Source organism: Xenopus laevis, chromosome 1L, assembly GCF_017654675.1.
Source record: "Xenopus laevis strain J_2021 chromosome 1L, Xenopus_laevis_v10.1, whole genome shotgun sequence".
NCBI lineage: Eukaryota > Metazoa > Chordata > Amphibia > Anura > Pipidae > Xenopus > Xenopus laevis.
The window spans coordinates 85,761,588-85,778,571 of NC_054371.1; the positions used below are offsets into that span (position 1 = coordinate 85,761,588).

At 39.9% G+C, this 16,984-nt stretch overlaps 1 protein-coding gene across 1 annotated transcript in view; it reads left to right on the plus strand.

The window, feature by feature from the left end:
• Window positions 1-283: 283 nt before the first annotated feature.
• adamts3.L (ADAM metallopeptidase with thrombospondin type 1 motif 3 L homeolog) overlaps window positions 284-16,984 on the plus strand; it is a 114,244-nt gene continuing 97,543 nt past the window's right edge. Inside the window, exons 1-2 of the mRNA XM_041591049.1 lie at window positions 284-1,039; window positions 7,088-7,115. Of these exons, the coding sequence (XP_041446983.1) occupies window positions 968-1,039; window positions 7,088-7,115 (100 nt within the window). The 5' untranslated portion in view covers window positions 284-967. The remainder of the gene's footprint in view (window positions 1,040-7,087; window positions 7,116-16,984) is intronic.

Sequence of the window (16,984 nt, forward strand, 5' to 3'; positions counted from 1 at the left end):
TCATTTTGAAAAATTATTTTTTTCCCATGACAGTATCCCTTTAAAGGTGAACCACCCATTGAATGATGGCTCAAGTTGATAAAGTAGCATAGTGTTTATAAGCTCCACTGAAACTGATTGGAACCCCAAATGTTAAGTCATAAAAATGGCTTAGTCTTAGTGTAAAGATACTCTGTACTCAGAGTCTATGTGAGTTCTAATTGCCGGTTTCTATAATGGAAGCCCCTGTGCCCCTTCTCTCCCTTACTTCGGGCAGGATAGAGGGAGGAGGATGCTGACGTGTGAGTAGGAGGTGACTGAGCGTCAGGCCAGTATTAGATGAGTGTGAGGCTTCCCAGGGAAAGCAGATAGCTCTCTGAGCAGAGGGGAGTCACAGGCGACTCTCTTTCCCTCTCTCTCTCCTCCCTGCTACAGGCTTTGCTTCCTTTTGCTTTTTTTTTACCAATTCACTTTTAGTTCCTGCTTCTCCCTAATCACGGCTAATCCCATACTCCCGTTTAGACTTCTTTATAAACAACCTTTTTAATTGAATTGGGCTAAAGAGATCCTGTCAGAAGAAAAGCAGCAGGTTTACAAAAGTAGCTGCCTGTCTTTTATCTTAAAGGGCTAGCGCAGTTCTACTTCACACTAACCCATTGACAAGAAATCTTCCTACTGAAGATTTCCACTTTCTTTTCCTTCGGTGCCGAGAGCATGTTTCGCTAACACGGCACTCGTTTTTCCTTAAATCCGAACTAAAGAGCTAAAGGAACCCCCCCCTCCATTCAATCGTTTGCTCCTGTTTCACCAAGACTGGTCCTTAGGGACCTAAACCGGAGAGAGAGAGCGCAAAAGAGAGGAAGAAACGACAGTAACAGAGAAATCTGCCAGACTGACCTGTGTAGGGAAGTTAAGGGCACTTTTGTGCGTGTAGTGAGCGAATTTTTCCGTGCGGAACCCTAGTTTGTAGGAACTGACTGGACTCGTGATGGTTCTCCCGTCACTTTGCCTTGTAGTAGCGGCGGCGCTGGTGGCAGCGTGTGAGACTGCGGCTGAGCAAGTAAGTGACTATGTCCAACCAATACCTAACTGCCTGCTGATCAATGCTCTGCTCATTGACTTCTATGAATTTGAATAGAGATAGAAATATACATTGGGCTTTAGCAGCGGTACAGTAACTGCCATGCCCGAACCTTTTTAAATGATCCTTTAGTAAATCAATTCTAAAAACAATTATATAAATCAATTGTCTCATAATAAAATGAGTGGTTGGTGATGCTTTTGGTAAACTCATGAGTGCCAATTATGTTCCCTCAGCATAAGTATGGGACCTGATGTCCAGGATGCTTGGGACCTTGGGTTATCCGGATAAGGGATCTTTCTGTAATTAGGATTTCCATACCTTTAGTCCATTAAAATTAATTTAAACATGAATTAAACCCAATAGGATTGTTTTGCTTTCAGTAAGCATTAATTATAGCCTAGTTGGGAACAAGTACAAGGTACTGTTTAATTATTACAGGGGAAAAGGGAAATCATTTTTAAAAAAATTGATTTAAAATGAAATCTAGGAGAGATGGCCTTCCCGTAATTCCGAGCTTTCTGGATAATGGGGTTCTGGATAACAGATCCCATACCTGTACTTGCATACACAGACACAGGGCTATCCTTAGCGGGTTGATGGACCACAGCTAGTTGGGCCCTGAGTGGATGTAAACATAGAAATACATATTATGTATATATAATAGACAAAAGCCATGAATATCCTGTAAATGTTATCCTTATAAACTGTGCTTAGTGATGTCATTGGTTATAATCGGAGCTTAGTGATGTCATTTCTGTCACATGACTCACTGAGACTTGTGTATTATATAGTGGATAATGTACCCCTACTGTAATTTATAAAGATATTATAAGTCACCGAGGAGTTATGTGATCATATAAAAGCACAAGGCCGCAGGCCGAGTGCTTTTATACAGGTCACATAACTCCGAGGTGACTTCTGATATCTTTATAAATTTCTAGTAGGGGGTACATTATGCATTCTAATCTACATTTTGTGGGGGGGTCGGCGTTGAAATTTTGGTCGCCGCCGTCCGTTTTGGGCACACCGGCGTCCGTTTCCGACGTGCTGCGTCAAAATTCGGCGGCCTGGGGGCCCCTGTTATAAACGGCGCATTCTGACGTCTATAAGGATATAATTTACAGTCTGGTCCCATAGGGAAATGACCAGACTGTAGATTATATAATAAATAAAGTACCCCCTATTGCACAATATGAGGATATTAGAAGTCACCTTGGAGTTCCATGACCTGTATAAAAGCAATATGTTTTTATGTGGTCATGGAACTCCTTGGTAACTTATAAAATCCTTATATTTTACAATAGGGGTACTTAATTCACTATATAGAGAGAGAGAGAGAGAGAGAGAGAGAGAGGGGGGGGGGCAAACAAGGTCCAAACAACTGCCTCTAGGAAGGCTCTGCACAGTCACAAATATTTCACCTTTGATGTGAACCCTAGTCAGTGTTATAGCAAAGACTAGAGAGTTAATGGAAATCATGGCTTATTCCTGTAACCTGTGTATTGGTAGCATTATGCCAAGTAATATCCACATATAAAAGTGTATGTGTCACTTCCCTATTTAAGAGATATAACTGCAAAGACAGCATCTTTAGAGTTAAATGGTACATTAGAATTCAATGTCGGAGCGGTAGCTTTCTCTTATTTTTGAGATTACTGCCCCTGAACAGTGCAGCCCAGTGGTATTTCAGGGGTTAAACAATGACATTTCCCTCACTCTGTTTAAATGTATGTTTTGTCTACCACAAAGCCGGAATTCCATCCATTTGCTGTGTAATGACTTTGCTGCAGCACAGAATTTTTAAGGGTTAGCAGATGATAGGACCTTAATGTTAGGGAAAGATTAGCCCATTGCTACGCTCATGTGTAAATACAAAGGAGGAGAGCAGCGATTGTTACAAGTGTCAGGGTTAGGATGTGTTGGCGTTAGCTTGACAGACTGGAGGAAAATTCTGACAGTTATGGCTGGATTCTGTTACTGGTGTAGGGAGAAAAATCTCTGGGTTTTATCTTAAACTCTCCTTGCAGTTGGATGGGAAAACTGAAGAAAGACCCAATGATAAACGAAGTCGAGGTAATAGAATCCAGACCAGATTCTCCAGTATTAGACTTACACCTGATTCTAATTTTCCTGCCTAAATGCTTTTGTGACATTCTTTATTACTCCCCAACTGCTATCAACATTCACTGGCTCTCCACAGAGTACAGTCTTCTTTCCTCTATAACTGAATGCCTTGTTCCCCTGTTTAACAAAAATAGACACAGGCCTGCTCTTAAAAAAAACTGAGGCTTTACAGGCCTTTTTGGAAATGAAATTGAAGTTCTGTCTTAGTATTGATATAGAAATAGGTAAGGAGTGGTAAAAAGAAGGGTGCTGGATCCCGGAGCTATTCAGAGGTTGCTGTACTGCAACTCCCAGCATCTAACTATGCAGTGATTCAACAGGTCCCTTTCTTTCTGGGGTTCTCTGGTTTTCGGAGGATTTGGGTTCAGGCCTCCCTTAAATTGGTAAAGGCCCCCTACTCCATAACTAAATAACCATCTTGATAACAGTCATTGTGCTATAATTCCAAGAAGATCTGGAACAACACATAGGGGCCGATTCATGAAGCTCGAGTGAAGGATTCGAATTAAAAAAACTTCGAATTTCGAAGTATTTTTTGGGTACTTCGACCATCGAATTGGTTAAATTCGATCGAATTCGAACGATTCGAACGTTTCGAAGTAAAAATCGTTCGACTATTCGACCATTCGATAATCGAAGTACTGTCTCTTTAAAAAATACTTTGACCACCTACTTCGGTAGATAAAACCTACCAAAGTCAATGTTAGCCTATGGGGAAGGTCCCCATAGGCTTGCCTGTGATTTTTTGATCGAAGGATTTTCCTTCGATCGTTGGATTAAAATCCTTCGAATCGTTCGATTCGAAGGATTTAATCGTTCGATCGAACGAAAAATCCTTCGATCGATCGCAGGATTTGCGCAAAATCGTTCGACTTCGATATTCGAAGTCGAACGATTTTAGTTCCCAGTCGAATATCGAGGGTTAATTAACCCTCGATATTCGACTCTTGATGAATTGGCCCCATAATGTATCAATGCAGCTCACATCCTAACTGACCCTTAGGTTTGTCTTCCAGAAATTACTAGGGCAGTAAAGAAGCATTCGACCCTTAATCACCCTATTTGACTTCTCTCCGGGCCTCATGTGAACAGCGTTGGCTATAGCTCATCCACATTAGGAAGTTCGAATTACAGTTAACTTTCAATACTTTGTGGACAAAGCCATTATAACATAATTTATGGTTTGTCTCTGTTTTCAATTTTTTAATAAAAACTTTTTGATTTTAAAACTTTCATGTTTTAATATTGATTGCTCTTTTTTTTCTAGATTCATTAAGCTGCATGCAAATGCAGAGCATTGTGCAAATTGCAATTTTTGGACACAAGTTGCTTTTGTTTTCTCCCAGAATCTCAGCGTATTTGTGGCAACCCCTTAACTTGTGTCCACTGCAACCTGCTCATATGCAGCAATACAGATGCAAAATAGCTGCTCCACATAAGTGTTCTTAAGATCCTCAGTATGAACGCAGTTTCGCATACAAACTAGAGTAACACCTGTAACAGCCAGTCTGCTTTTATTGTGTGTGGTCAGTGTCCCTAAGTATTAGATTACATTATATATTTCATTTTCTAACACTGTGAAATAAGTAAGACACAAAAAAGGTTATTTGTAAGCCTATTGTGTTAACTTCATCTGAATCATACTAAAATGTAAGTTAAAGTTTAATGTACCCTTCAATGTTACAATGAATATAGCAGAGAAGACTACCCTTTGCCTGCATCCCAAAGGTATAATGCTGATAGTTAGAACTTGAGAAATCATCAGGGGCAATTCTATACCAGGATGCCTGAGGCAGACGCCCCTTTCCCCGTAGCATTTACCTTTCCTGTGCCGGGAGGGGGGAGCTGAATTTCCAGGTTAAAAATCAGAAATTGGCTCCAATTGTTTCCAGGAACGGCACCTGAGGTGAGTTGGCGCTGCCACCTGAGGTGAGTTGCTCAACTTGCTTCATTGGTGCAGCGCCCCTGACTATCACCATTATATATTCATGGCCTTGGCATTCTATCAGTGATAAAAAGTTATGTGATTAACCTTTAGGTAGGGACTGTATGAGGAAATGTTAATTTGGGGGGTTATTTATCAAAGGTCGAATGTTAGAGTTTTTTTATACCTCGAATGAACTTGAATGAACTTTAATGAACTCACAACTCAAATGGTTTCTTATTTAAAGGAGAAGGAAAGCAACCAAAGCAGTTTATTGCCAATAGATTAGCCACAATAGTGCAAGCTATAACACTATATTTATTCTGCAGAATGCTTTACCAAACCTTAGTAAACAGCTCTATAAGCTCTCTCTGTTTGTTTAGAATAGCAGCTGCCATATTAGCTTGGTGTTGCATCACTTCCTGCTCACTCATAGCTCTGGGATCAGATTACAGCAGGGAGGGGAGGAGGGAGAGGGAGAGGAGCAAGCTGAGCATGCTCATGCCCTAGCCATGGACGCTTATGCTGAAAACAGGAAGTCTGATACAGAAGCTCATGTGTACACAATAGAAGGAAAGAAATGTGGTGTTTCTTTCGACAGAGGATTACAGCATTACTTTCCTGGTGTATTTATATAGACCTTTCTGATAAAGCTTACTTAATTTTAGCCTTTCTTTCTCCTTTTAAAAAACTTTGAAAAAACTTGAATGGAAAAAACTTGAATCAGCGAGTTCGAGTTGCGAAACCCTAAAACTCGACATGACCAAGTTTTTGGGCAAATCCCTCTGAAAAAAACTCGAACATCCTGAAGGCTATTAACATCTTCAAATGGTTCAAGGAACCTCTGCCATTGACTCCTATGTTACCTCGACAGGTTTTATACGGTATTTTTTCGGTTTTCCTGGGTTGGGGTATAATAAATCTCAAAAAATTCTAGTTTTTTTTAACCCAAAAATGGTTTTGACCAAAAAAAATAACCTCGAAATTTTGTGGGAAAACACAACTTGAACTTTCATAAATAACTCCCTTAATAACATCCCATGCAAAGGAACTGCAACTGATTGCGTTCCTGTCAAGGAAATAGGTTGCTAAAACTTCACTGCAAAACAGGATTTTCATTGGCATATTACACTCATGTGCCTTGAGACATAAGTGAGTCATTTGCCAAATATAAAAGTAATACGTAGACATGATGACTTTTCCTGCTGCTGTATTTTCAGGCCTACATCAACTGAAAATACAGCACCAACTCTTCATGGAGCCCTGGAAGTCAGGTTGCTTCCACAGAGAATAATGAGCAGTAACTCAACTTCCAATGTTCAGTGAAGAATTGGGGCTGAAATTTTAGGCTGCCATAGGTCAGAAAAGACAAATTTCAACAAAACAATATGCCATCCACAGAACATCAGCTGCTTGGGGTAGCGCTTTTGCATTACATAAAAATTCAATATTGCCTTGCCTTGTCATTGTTGCTTTAAATGTGACATTTGCCTAAGATATACTACATGTACCAATCTCTATACAGTTCAGTGTCATTTATATCTTTTGATTCAACCTGTTCCTTCATACAAAAACCATCAGTATTTTAACATCAGTGTCTAAAAACTTTGTCAGAGCCTATTTTCTGTGATCGCTTTAAATTTGTTATAAAATTATCTTTGAACCAACAGGATATTATTTTTATGCAGAATCTGTAGCACCCACAGGAAAAGTTGCTTAATTAATTGTAGGGTGTTTGACTGCTGGATTTGTTGGCACAACCTTGGCTTTTACTCCTTTATCGTTTAAGCTTTTGGACTATTGGATGGTAATATATGTTTATTTAGCTATGGAAAAACCGTGCCAATAAACTTAAAAGTTACTTGAAGCAATTTTGGTTTTCTACTAAGCACAGACCATACAATGTGCGTCACTGTAAAGTACATGAACCCATTACACTGAGAAAAACTAACTGTCTGCTGTGTTTTTTTTTTCAGGCTGGAAATGTAGGACTCACCCATTTAGGTAAGATCATTACATTTTTAAAAAACCTGAGTTTAAATGAAACTAACAGTTTTGTGCAAGAAAAGTAATACATATAAATCATAAAAGGACTTTCACAATTCTGTGGCTAAAGTAACTGTAGAGAAATGCAATATACTGTATATTAATGTAAATATAGAAAAAGACATACAACAAGGCCTTTCATGAGCAGGGTTCATTCGCTATGAACGAAGCATTTACCTTTTATTAAATGACTTAATATATTTACAAGTACTGTGAGTGAATGTCTATACATTTTCCATAGTTATATATTAGCCATGAACTTGTTCCTCTATGCCATGTAATGCTATTGCTAACAGTGGGCCCAGTAAAACCCCTAAGAATTTGGGGTCCTTGTGGTTATAATCCTTTTAGTTATCTGTGGTGTTGCACACATCTAGTAGTACAGCAATTTTGTAGACCACTCTCAACTGGGTGAGTTTAGGAGCTAACTTTTTAACCTGTAGGTACAAATTAGCTTTCTGTGTAGCATGTCGTCCAAAGAAAGCTTTTTTGGGTACTCTTCGGTGTACTGAGAAAATGTTCCCATGCCCCACTGTAAGGTCTAGCAGTTGATCATGCCCCCCTTAATTTATAACATACATTCTGTAATAGATGTAAGTTTATTTAGGCCAGCAAAAAATGATCACCAAATTTCAACCTAAATCAACTTCCTTGATTACCTAGGGGTGAGAATGTGCATTCTCTACAAATTTTAATCTAACAGATTGGGCCTCTGGGCCACTTCTATAGGTCTTACTGTTCAACAGAGTTTTGGAATCTCTGTTCTATGGTCTCCTGTCCTCTCAGAAATGCCTAGTAACTGGCCAACGCTAGCTTGCAGGAAGTCTGCTGAACTGGAGAGACATCAGTATGAGTGGCTTTTACTTCTCAACTACAACTGTCTTACAAATACCTTTTAGTGATGAGAAAAACTGGCTTGTTGTACATTGGAGTCAAGACACTTCTAGTGATGTCATTGGTGTTTTTTTCCTTGCAGTTCACCAGGTTTTTCTTCCCAGTAAAACAAATCACAATGTTATTCTAGCACAGATTCACAAAAATATTCTCCCCTGTACCAGGTGAAAAAGTTTGCTTATCCCTAGTGCTTTACCAATATAAACAGCAATGACAATGCATATAAAATGACATTTTTTTTCAGTTAAAAAGCGAAATCTTATTTACACAAGCACTATTTAAAGTTGGTAGGGTCAAGCCCTTGTTTACTAAATTACTTTACTGAATGTGGTCACTCTGAGATTTGAAATCAGATTTACTAATTGCATAACTAAACACTGAACCAATAGCAGATGATGGATAAAAACAGCTGATACATAAAAGGCTGGAGGTCTGCAGAACAAAAAGTTAAATAATTTAAAAAATCATAATAAAGAATAAAGAAAATGCCTAATATAAATTGCTTCAAAATAACACTTTCTACGTCATACCAAGGGGGTCATTTACTAAAACTCTAATTTATCTAATCTTTTTATTAAACCAAGCTTGACCAAACTCCTGTCCACTATTTTATCTTGGTTATCGTTAAAATAACTTTAAAAAGTCAGGTCCGGAAAAGATTAGGCATGGGCGGTCACCTGCTCATAGGAATCTCCTGTTTCAGTTGTCTACGTGTTTGAATGATTGGGCGTGGAGTGTTATCGGGGAATTATGCAAGGCATTTAAGAATATTAAAGGAACCCCATTTTGATTAGGTTTAGAAATAGGTAGAGTGAGAATAGTTGTGCCCGTATGTCAGGATAAAGACCTGGTTATTGGAGTGAGTTTTTTATCCTCAAATTTTTTGCATTCCCTGGTAATCCCCAGATATCTAAAGGACTGTACCACCTGAAGTAGGCCAGTACCTAGCATGTGCTGGGGGGGTCTAAGGGCAAGATTACGGACTTGCCTTGATTCACCCATAATCCTGAGTAATTGCTGAATTCTTTGATCAGGACCAGTTCAGAGTCCGGCCCCCCTCTAGAATTGGCAAAATACAATAGCATATCATCTGTGTAGAGTGATATCTTTTCTGTTATTCTGCCTACCTGCAGGCCTAGTACATTTATTAAGTCTCGGATTAGGATAGCTAGGGGTTCTATAGCTAGAGAAAAGAGCAGAGGGGGGCCACAGTTGTATGATTTACGAGATCATGCTGTTGATTAGTACTCTAATTTGGGGGTTGATGTATAAAGCTTTCACCCACGTCACAAAGCGAGGTCCGAACCAGAAGCATCTAAGGACCTCCTATAGGTAAGGCCAGGAAACTGTATTGAATGCTTTAGTGGTGTCCAGTGACACTACTATTCTATTCCCCATATTATCATGGTTGAGCTCAAGGTTGTTGAACAACATTCTAATGTTTATGTTGGAGGCATTGTTAGCCATGAAGGCCATCTGATCGGGGTGGACAACCTCTCTCACTGCCAATCTAAGCCCATTAATCAGGGCTTTAGCGAAGATTTATGAATTGCAGTTGGGCCATGAAGCACATTTCATGGCATGGATATGCGTTTGATACTTTGTTGAGAATGGATCCAAGCTTAGAGGACAGCAGTTGGGAGTGGGTTTAGTGACCGGCCGGTATTGCTGCTATAGCATCTCCTATTTCCTCATCAGTTATATCACTTTCTAGGTACATTCTCATGTCTAGGGGAATGGAGGAGAAGTCAGTCTTGCCAAGGTAGTCTGAAGCTAGCCATAGATGCAAAGATCCGATCGTACGAATCAACGTACGATCGGACTTTCCCATCTCCCGACCCTCCACTAATAATTCAGATCAAAGTCTTACCATTTCGATCAAATAAAGTAGTTAAAGAACAGATCAGCCAATGTTCTGCCCCTGACAGCAATCGTACGATAATTATGTCTGACAAAGCTAGTGACAGTCTCCCACTGAAAATCGTACGATCGGCAATACATGCAGAGATATCGGCAGGCGACAGAAATTTTCTAACCTGTCCGATCGACCAAACGACTGATCTCCGCTGGGCGAAAAATGTCGGGGACTCTCCACACATGGTCTGAAAATCGTACGAATCCACGATTCGTACGATCGGATTGTTGAGTCTATGGCCAGCTTTAGAGCTGGTGGTGGGGAATTGGGGATATATGTGCATAAATGCTTTGGAAGTACCTCCTAAAACACTCCACCATTTGCTCGATGTCTGTAGTTAGAGCCCCCGTTTCATCTTTTACATCAGCTATAGCTGTGCAGAGAGTATCGTTCTTAGCTAATATAGCTGGTGGTTTCCCATTCTTATCCCCCCTATAAAACCATGCGGCTGAGCGGTACAGTTCCTTTTGGGAGAATTTTACTAGGTACAGTAGGTCTAAGTTCGTCTGTGCCACAGTCATTACCTCTCTAGTGCTATCATTAGGGTTGTCAGGAAGTTTTTGTTCTGCTTTCCCTAGGGCACATTTAGCTTTGTCTAATTTGGACTCAATTTCCCTTCTCGCTGCTGTGATTAATGAGGTGTAGAGGCCCCTAGTGTGTCCTTTGCTGGCATCCCAAACTGTTTACTCAGTTGCAATGTTTGAGTTCAGCTCCCAGTACCCCTCAAGCTGTGCTACATAGGTGTCTTCCATCTTGGGGTTAGAGATCCATTTTAACGGAAGACTCCATTTAAGAGGGGGGGGGGGTTCTCATTTAGTTTTCAAGGGTCAACAGTATAAGACCATGGTTGGAACAAACCTGGGTGCCATAGTGAACTTTGGTGATCACTCGGAGAAGCTCTGAAGTGGTTAGTATCAAATCAATTCTGGACAAGGCTGAGGTAGCTGTAGTGTAGCAGGAGTACGGTCTGAGATGTGGGTTTTTTCCATCTCCAGACATTTGTATAGTTTGTGGATTCTAGCCAATTGTGGAAGGCAATTGAGTCAATCGCACATAGCAGGGTCTGGAACCATATTGAAATCTCCACCCCATTTCGTTGGAAATGTACCTAGTGTAGCTACTGTTTGAAGTATTTCAGGGTTAGTAGCTCAGCAGGAGGCGTTCGTAAACATTGAATAGAATATGCAAAGTCCCCTTGATCCTACATTTCAGGATAATATATTTCCCCATCCTATCAGTGACAAGGTTTTCTGAGCTGAAATGGGGAAAAGGTTTTTCCTGATTAGGATTGCTACCGCCTCTAGAGTATGTGGAGAATTCGGCATAATACACTGATGACACCCAATAGCGTTTCAGGGCACGCTGCTTGAAAAGGTGATTTTCCTGGAGCATAATCAGTTCGCACCGGATTTTCTAAGTTGACCCATAACTACTGAGCTTTTGATTTTGTCATTTAGATCTAGGTGTTCTAATATATTACTGTCAATCATTTCTGACAATCACAGTAATAATACTATCGGTGAGGAATGGTGCCCAGGGGCCACCATCCTTGGGTTTGATTACTTCTGAGAGTGTGTGGTGCATGAAGGCAAGTATCAGGCCCAGAGCGGCATATCCCCTCCAACATGTGCAAATAGCATACCATAATAACAAAGAGTATGAACTTTTGCCCTCCTCCAATTCCAGTGGAAAGGAAAGAAAGAAGAAAAAGAAGTGAAAATAATCCCCCAACAAAATTTCCTCCCACCCCAAACCCCCCGAACATGGAGATACATTTATCCAGAAACGTAACCTTTAATAACCATAGTGGTTGGAACAACACCAGTCTATGCACCAATTAGCGGGTGCGCAGAAAAATATAGATCAGTCTGGGTGTGCGATCTATAAGTAGACTTTTGGCTTCGTAATCGAAAGTGAGTGTCAGGCACTGCTGATAGCACGCGGAGGGGAGTATTTCCCTGCACTAGAGGGGAGTATTTCCCTGCATTAGTTGTTGCAGGGAAAGGGATTTCGCCTGCTTACATGCCGTTGTGTTCAAAACAAAACACAAAACCAGGTATGCCAGGCTCCCCTGGCCCCATCATTGCATCACTGTGAAGTTGCTGGCTGTGGCATGGATTAAAAGATTGCCATTCACAGCTTGCATTCAGCAGGAACCCTGGTTATGGATGACCTGGATCTGAGGGTGCCTGATGCGGTATGAGTTCGTGTTTGTGGTGCTGTTCCAGCCTTACCAGTTGGTGCCTGTGTAGCTATATTGTGTAGTGAAGAGGTAGCTCAGTGTTCGGGATGGTGAGGGTGACAATTCACCAGACACTTAGGCTCCTCTGGTACAGTGCTGAATTGGCTAGTAGTGAGCAAATGTGCAGTGGATGGGCTGAGTGTAAAAGGGCTTTAGGGTTAGTGTGCGTGAGACCAACAGTGTTATGTCCCTTAGGCCATTCTAGGTTGTCCACAGCTCTGCCCTAACCAACTGTGCAACCATGTAATGGTGATATACTCATAGGTTGTAAGGAAAGTGGTTCTCTCTGGGTCTGCGTTCAGGCCACTCCAGCGCATCCTCCAGCTTGTTGAAGAAGAGAGACCTGTCGCCCTCTATAACTCTTAGTTTAGCAGGGAATAGCATGGCATATTTGATGCCTAGGTCTCTGTTTCCTCTTGACGACTGTTTAGGATCCTCTCCGCTTTTGTACTGCCGCCAAATAGTCAGGGCACAGCAAGACTTTGGATCCAGAGTATTTGGGGTCACCTTTATTTCAGACTTCCCTTAAAGGGGTACTGTCATGGGAAAAAACATTTTTTTCAAAATGAATCAGTTAATAGTGCTGCTCCAACATAATTCTGCACTGAAATCCATTTCTCAAAAGAGCAAACAGTTTTTTTTATATTCAATTTTGAAATCTTTCATGGGGCTAGACATATTGTCAATTTCCCAGCTGCCCTAAGTCATGTGACTTGTGCTCTGATAAACTTCAATCACTCTTTACTGCTGTACTGCAAGTTGGAGTGATTTCACCCCCCCTCCCTTTCCCCCCCAGTAGCCAAACAAAAGAACAATGGGAAGGTAACCAGATAACAGCTCCCTAACACAAGATAACAGCTGCCTGGTAGATCTAAGAACAGCACTCAATAGTGAAAATCCATGTCCCACTGAGACACATTCAGTTACATTGAGAAGGAAAAACAGCAGCCTGCCAGAAAGCATTTATCTCCTAAAGTGCAGGCACATGACCAGGGGCAGCTGGGAAATTGACAAAATGTCTAGCCCCATGTCTCATTTCAAAATTGAATATAAAAAAATCTGTTTGCTCTTTTGAGAAAGAGTGCAGAATTCTGCTGGAGCAGCGCTATTAACTGATTCATTTTGAATTTTTTTTTTTTCCCCATGACAGTATCCCTTTAAGGACGGATTGCGGTCCCTATATTGGTAGCCTGATCAGGAAGGGGGCGCGGCGGTGCACTCAGGGGACCGGGTCTAGTGAGGACTCATTGCGGCAATCTAATAGTTTAGTAGGTGGTATCACTTGATAGAAAGATAGGAAGATAGAAATAGCCTGAAAAGTTACCTGGATAACAAAATTAGAACATGAGGTACATTTATACTGTGTGCATGAGTGCAGATATATAGGAATGGTTCACTTTTCAAAACAAAAAAAACTATTAGTCCACTCAAGGTTAAGCATAAAGAAAATCCCAGATCTTTTGTCCACTGGATCTGTATTTAACACTCTATTAAACAAATGGAACTTTCCATCCTTGTACCTTATATATTATTGCAACACATTTGCTTTGTTAAAAGGGTTTCATAAACGTTCAATGGTTGCTGTAGTTGTTGCTGAATCTTGGACAATTGATTAAGGTGACCTTACATGTGTTTTAGCTAGATCCACAATCCTCCATTACTTTCACTATACATATTTATTTTAAAAATAAATAGGGACTTAACTCTATCTAGAGACATGCAAGGAGATAATAGGGCTTACGGTTTGGTAGGCAAGGTGATAAGCTATCCATGTAATGCTGACAGGAGCTTATCCTTAAGGACAAAAAACATAAGCTCAGAACACTGGATGGCCGCCACATAGTCTTTTGCTGTCACTGGGTTTTCTATACTTCGTAAGAGACCTATTATCCTATTATTAGTATTTATATTTTGCAGCAAAAATGTGATTAGAACCTTTTTTTTGTGGGGAGGCCAATGTCCAGGGAGTCAGTTCTAGTGTTCTTTTTATTGTAATGTTATAAGAAAATGAAACAATAATTGTTTTTTCTTTATTTATTTTACTTTACTTTCTTTTGTGCTTCTCTGTAATCTTCAAAAAGCAGAGTATGAAAGAATAAGATTTAAATAATAAAGAAGGAATATATTTTTATATTGTAATTAAAAGTAATTAAAAGATATTGTAAGCAAAATTTTAATTTTGCTTTAAAATGTAGAATAAGGGAGTATTTTCTTTAGCACTGTATATTACCAATAAATGCCATGTTTGGTCATCAACAACAAGCTGCATTTATGTAGCGGCCTTAATCCAAACATCCTTGAACTTTGGTTATGCATCAAAAAGTAAAAAGAGCCAACCCAAGCAGATAATCCTTGTTTTTAAACTGTTTTCTCTCAGTACCAATGCAAATTATGTTACCCAGCCTAGAAGCATGGCACCAGTAAAAGCAGAGTTTGCCAGGATGTTATAAATCACCTTTGGAAATGTTCATGAACATTTGAAGTGGAAAGGAAAATTAAATGCCATTATTTGTGATGTCTAGTTTGCTCAGTTGTCAGTGAGTTAAAAATGTAGGGCTTCTTGCCACATAGGGGCAAATTCACTAAGATTCGTAGTTGCGCCAGGCGTAACTTTGCCGCACTTCACCACACTTCGCCAGGCGTAGTTTCGCCAGCGCTCCGCAAATTCACTAAAATCCGAAGTTGCACTCAGGGGTAGCGTAAGGTTGTGAAGTTGTGCTAGCGTTGATTCGCTAAGCGAAGCGAAGTTACGCTAGCGATGGTTAATTTGGATATGGCGCCAAATTTAAATTTCAATGGAGGAATACGTACAATCACTACAAATGCCTGGGAAACCTTCAAAACATCAAATAAAATTTTTATTTTGCCCTACACATGTGCCCACTGTATAGTTAAGTTGCCATGAGTTAGGAAATGTAGGGGGGAAGTTTTCGATCTTTTTCAGCCTATCACCCATAATATAGAAAAAACGCCAGCGTTTTTTGGGACTTAGAAAAAATTTTAACTTTTTTTGAAGAAATCCCTATCTACTCTATTGCGCTTCGCCTGGTCTGAGGTGGCGAAGGAAGTCTAGCGTAAAAGGTAGCGTTCAGAACAATGCATCCGCTAGTGAATTTGCGAAGTAACGAAAATGGCCAACGCTAGCGAATTGACGCTAGCGTTAGGCGTTTCGGCGCATAGTGAATTTGCCCCATAATGTTACTAATACCAGTAGAAAATTGCAGTATATTAGTGCCATATAAAATCTGAGCATTTATATATATACACACACACACACACACACACACACACTCCTGCAGAGTCACACACCATATTTGTAAATATGTTAAAAAGTAGTGTTTATTGTTCGTCATAAAAGATATATAGCTTAGATCAAATACTCATCGGTACAGAAGTATTGTGATGTATCCGCACCCTTTTTCAGCTTATCTTCGTGTGAGTAACGGTAGAATCGTCTTTAAGCTTCTCGTGTTTGCAAGCGGCATAGCCAACTTGACCGGTCACCAAGGCGACACAACGTGCAACCCTATGTCACATCATCTGTGATCTCGGCACCTCCGCCAGTCACAACAGTATGAGCCATATTGTAGAAGGGCATTGTACCTCTTCCTTTTATAACAACATTACAATATCTCCTCCTCTTCGGGGTTGTGGAATATGCTGAATAACCCTTAATCTGTGATCCTCAACAGAGTGACCTTTTTTAAGACAGTATTTAGAAACAGGAAGTGTATAATTACGAGTATTTACTATAGATCTCTGTTGGGAGAATCTATCTCAAATTTTTTGGACCCTTTCGCCAACATAGATGAAGTTACACAGGCAAACCAGCATACATACAATGAAGTTGGTATAGCAACAAAGGTGTCCTCTAATCTTGAAAGTCCTGTGAGTAACAGGACTTTCAAATGAATCTCCTGTTAAAACAAATCTACATTATGCACAACCTCTACACCTGAACATACCATCCGTGGGAGGACCCAAGAAAGTATATTGTGTATTTCATGTGTATGTGGGGGGGGGGGGGGGAAGCACAGCACTGGCAGTTTTTAATTTCTATGCAGTCAGTAAATAGTAAAAATTATCCATATAATTAATATTGTGCTTACAAAAATGAACAGTATTCTAAATAATGATATGTAAAAATCTTCAAATGATCTTTAATATATTAAAAAAACTTTATATCTTAATATGTGTCTGTGGATAGACTAGAGCTCTAAAACTTAATTTAAATGAATAGGCTAAGCCTGTAAAAAACTAACAGGCTGGAACAATGGGCATCGCAGGTTTATGCAATACTTTACATTTATTTGCTTTTTAAACTTCTTAACTTAAATCTTTTGTGGTGTGAAAAATGCCAAAGTGTATCCTAGTTAAATTTCTTAATGTGTGTGTTAAGGTTTGCTTTCAGCAGTGGAAGTATATTAATTTATTGCTTTCAGACAATATTTAACTATTTACGAAGAAGGTTTGAAAGATCCTCCAAAGAAGGTCTGGAAACAACCAAACAACCCTTGACTGGAATTCTATAAGAAGAAAGGTTTACTGGCACACTTTTGTCACGCTATTTAGGTCACATGACAGAACAGAATGCATAGGTTAAATGATCATTGCAAACATATGTTGAACAGTCACGCATAATATAAACTGAAGCAAAAATGTTCTTTTCCCAAACTGTAAACAAGCTACAACACATCTATTTTTCATTGATGATTCTTTTTCCACACATTTTAGTCTGACTGTACACATGTAAATGTAAAAATACAGAAAATACCT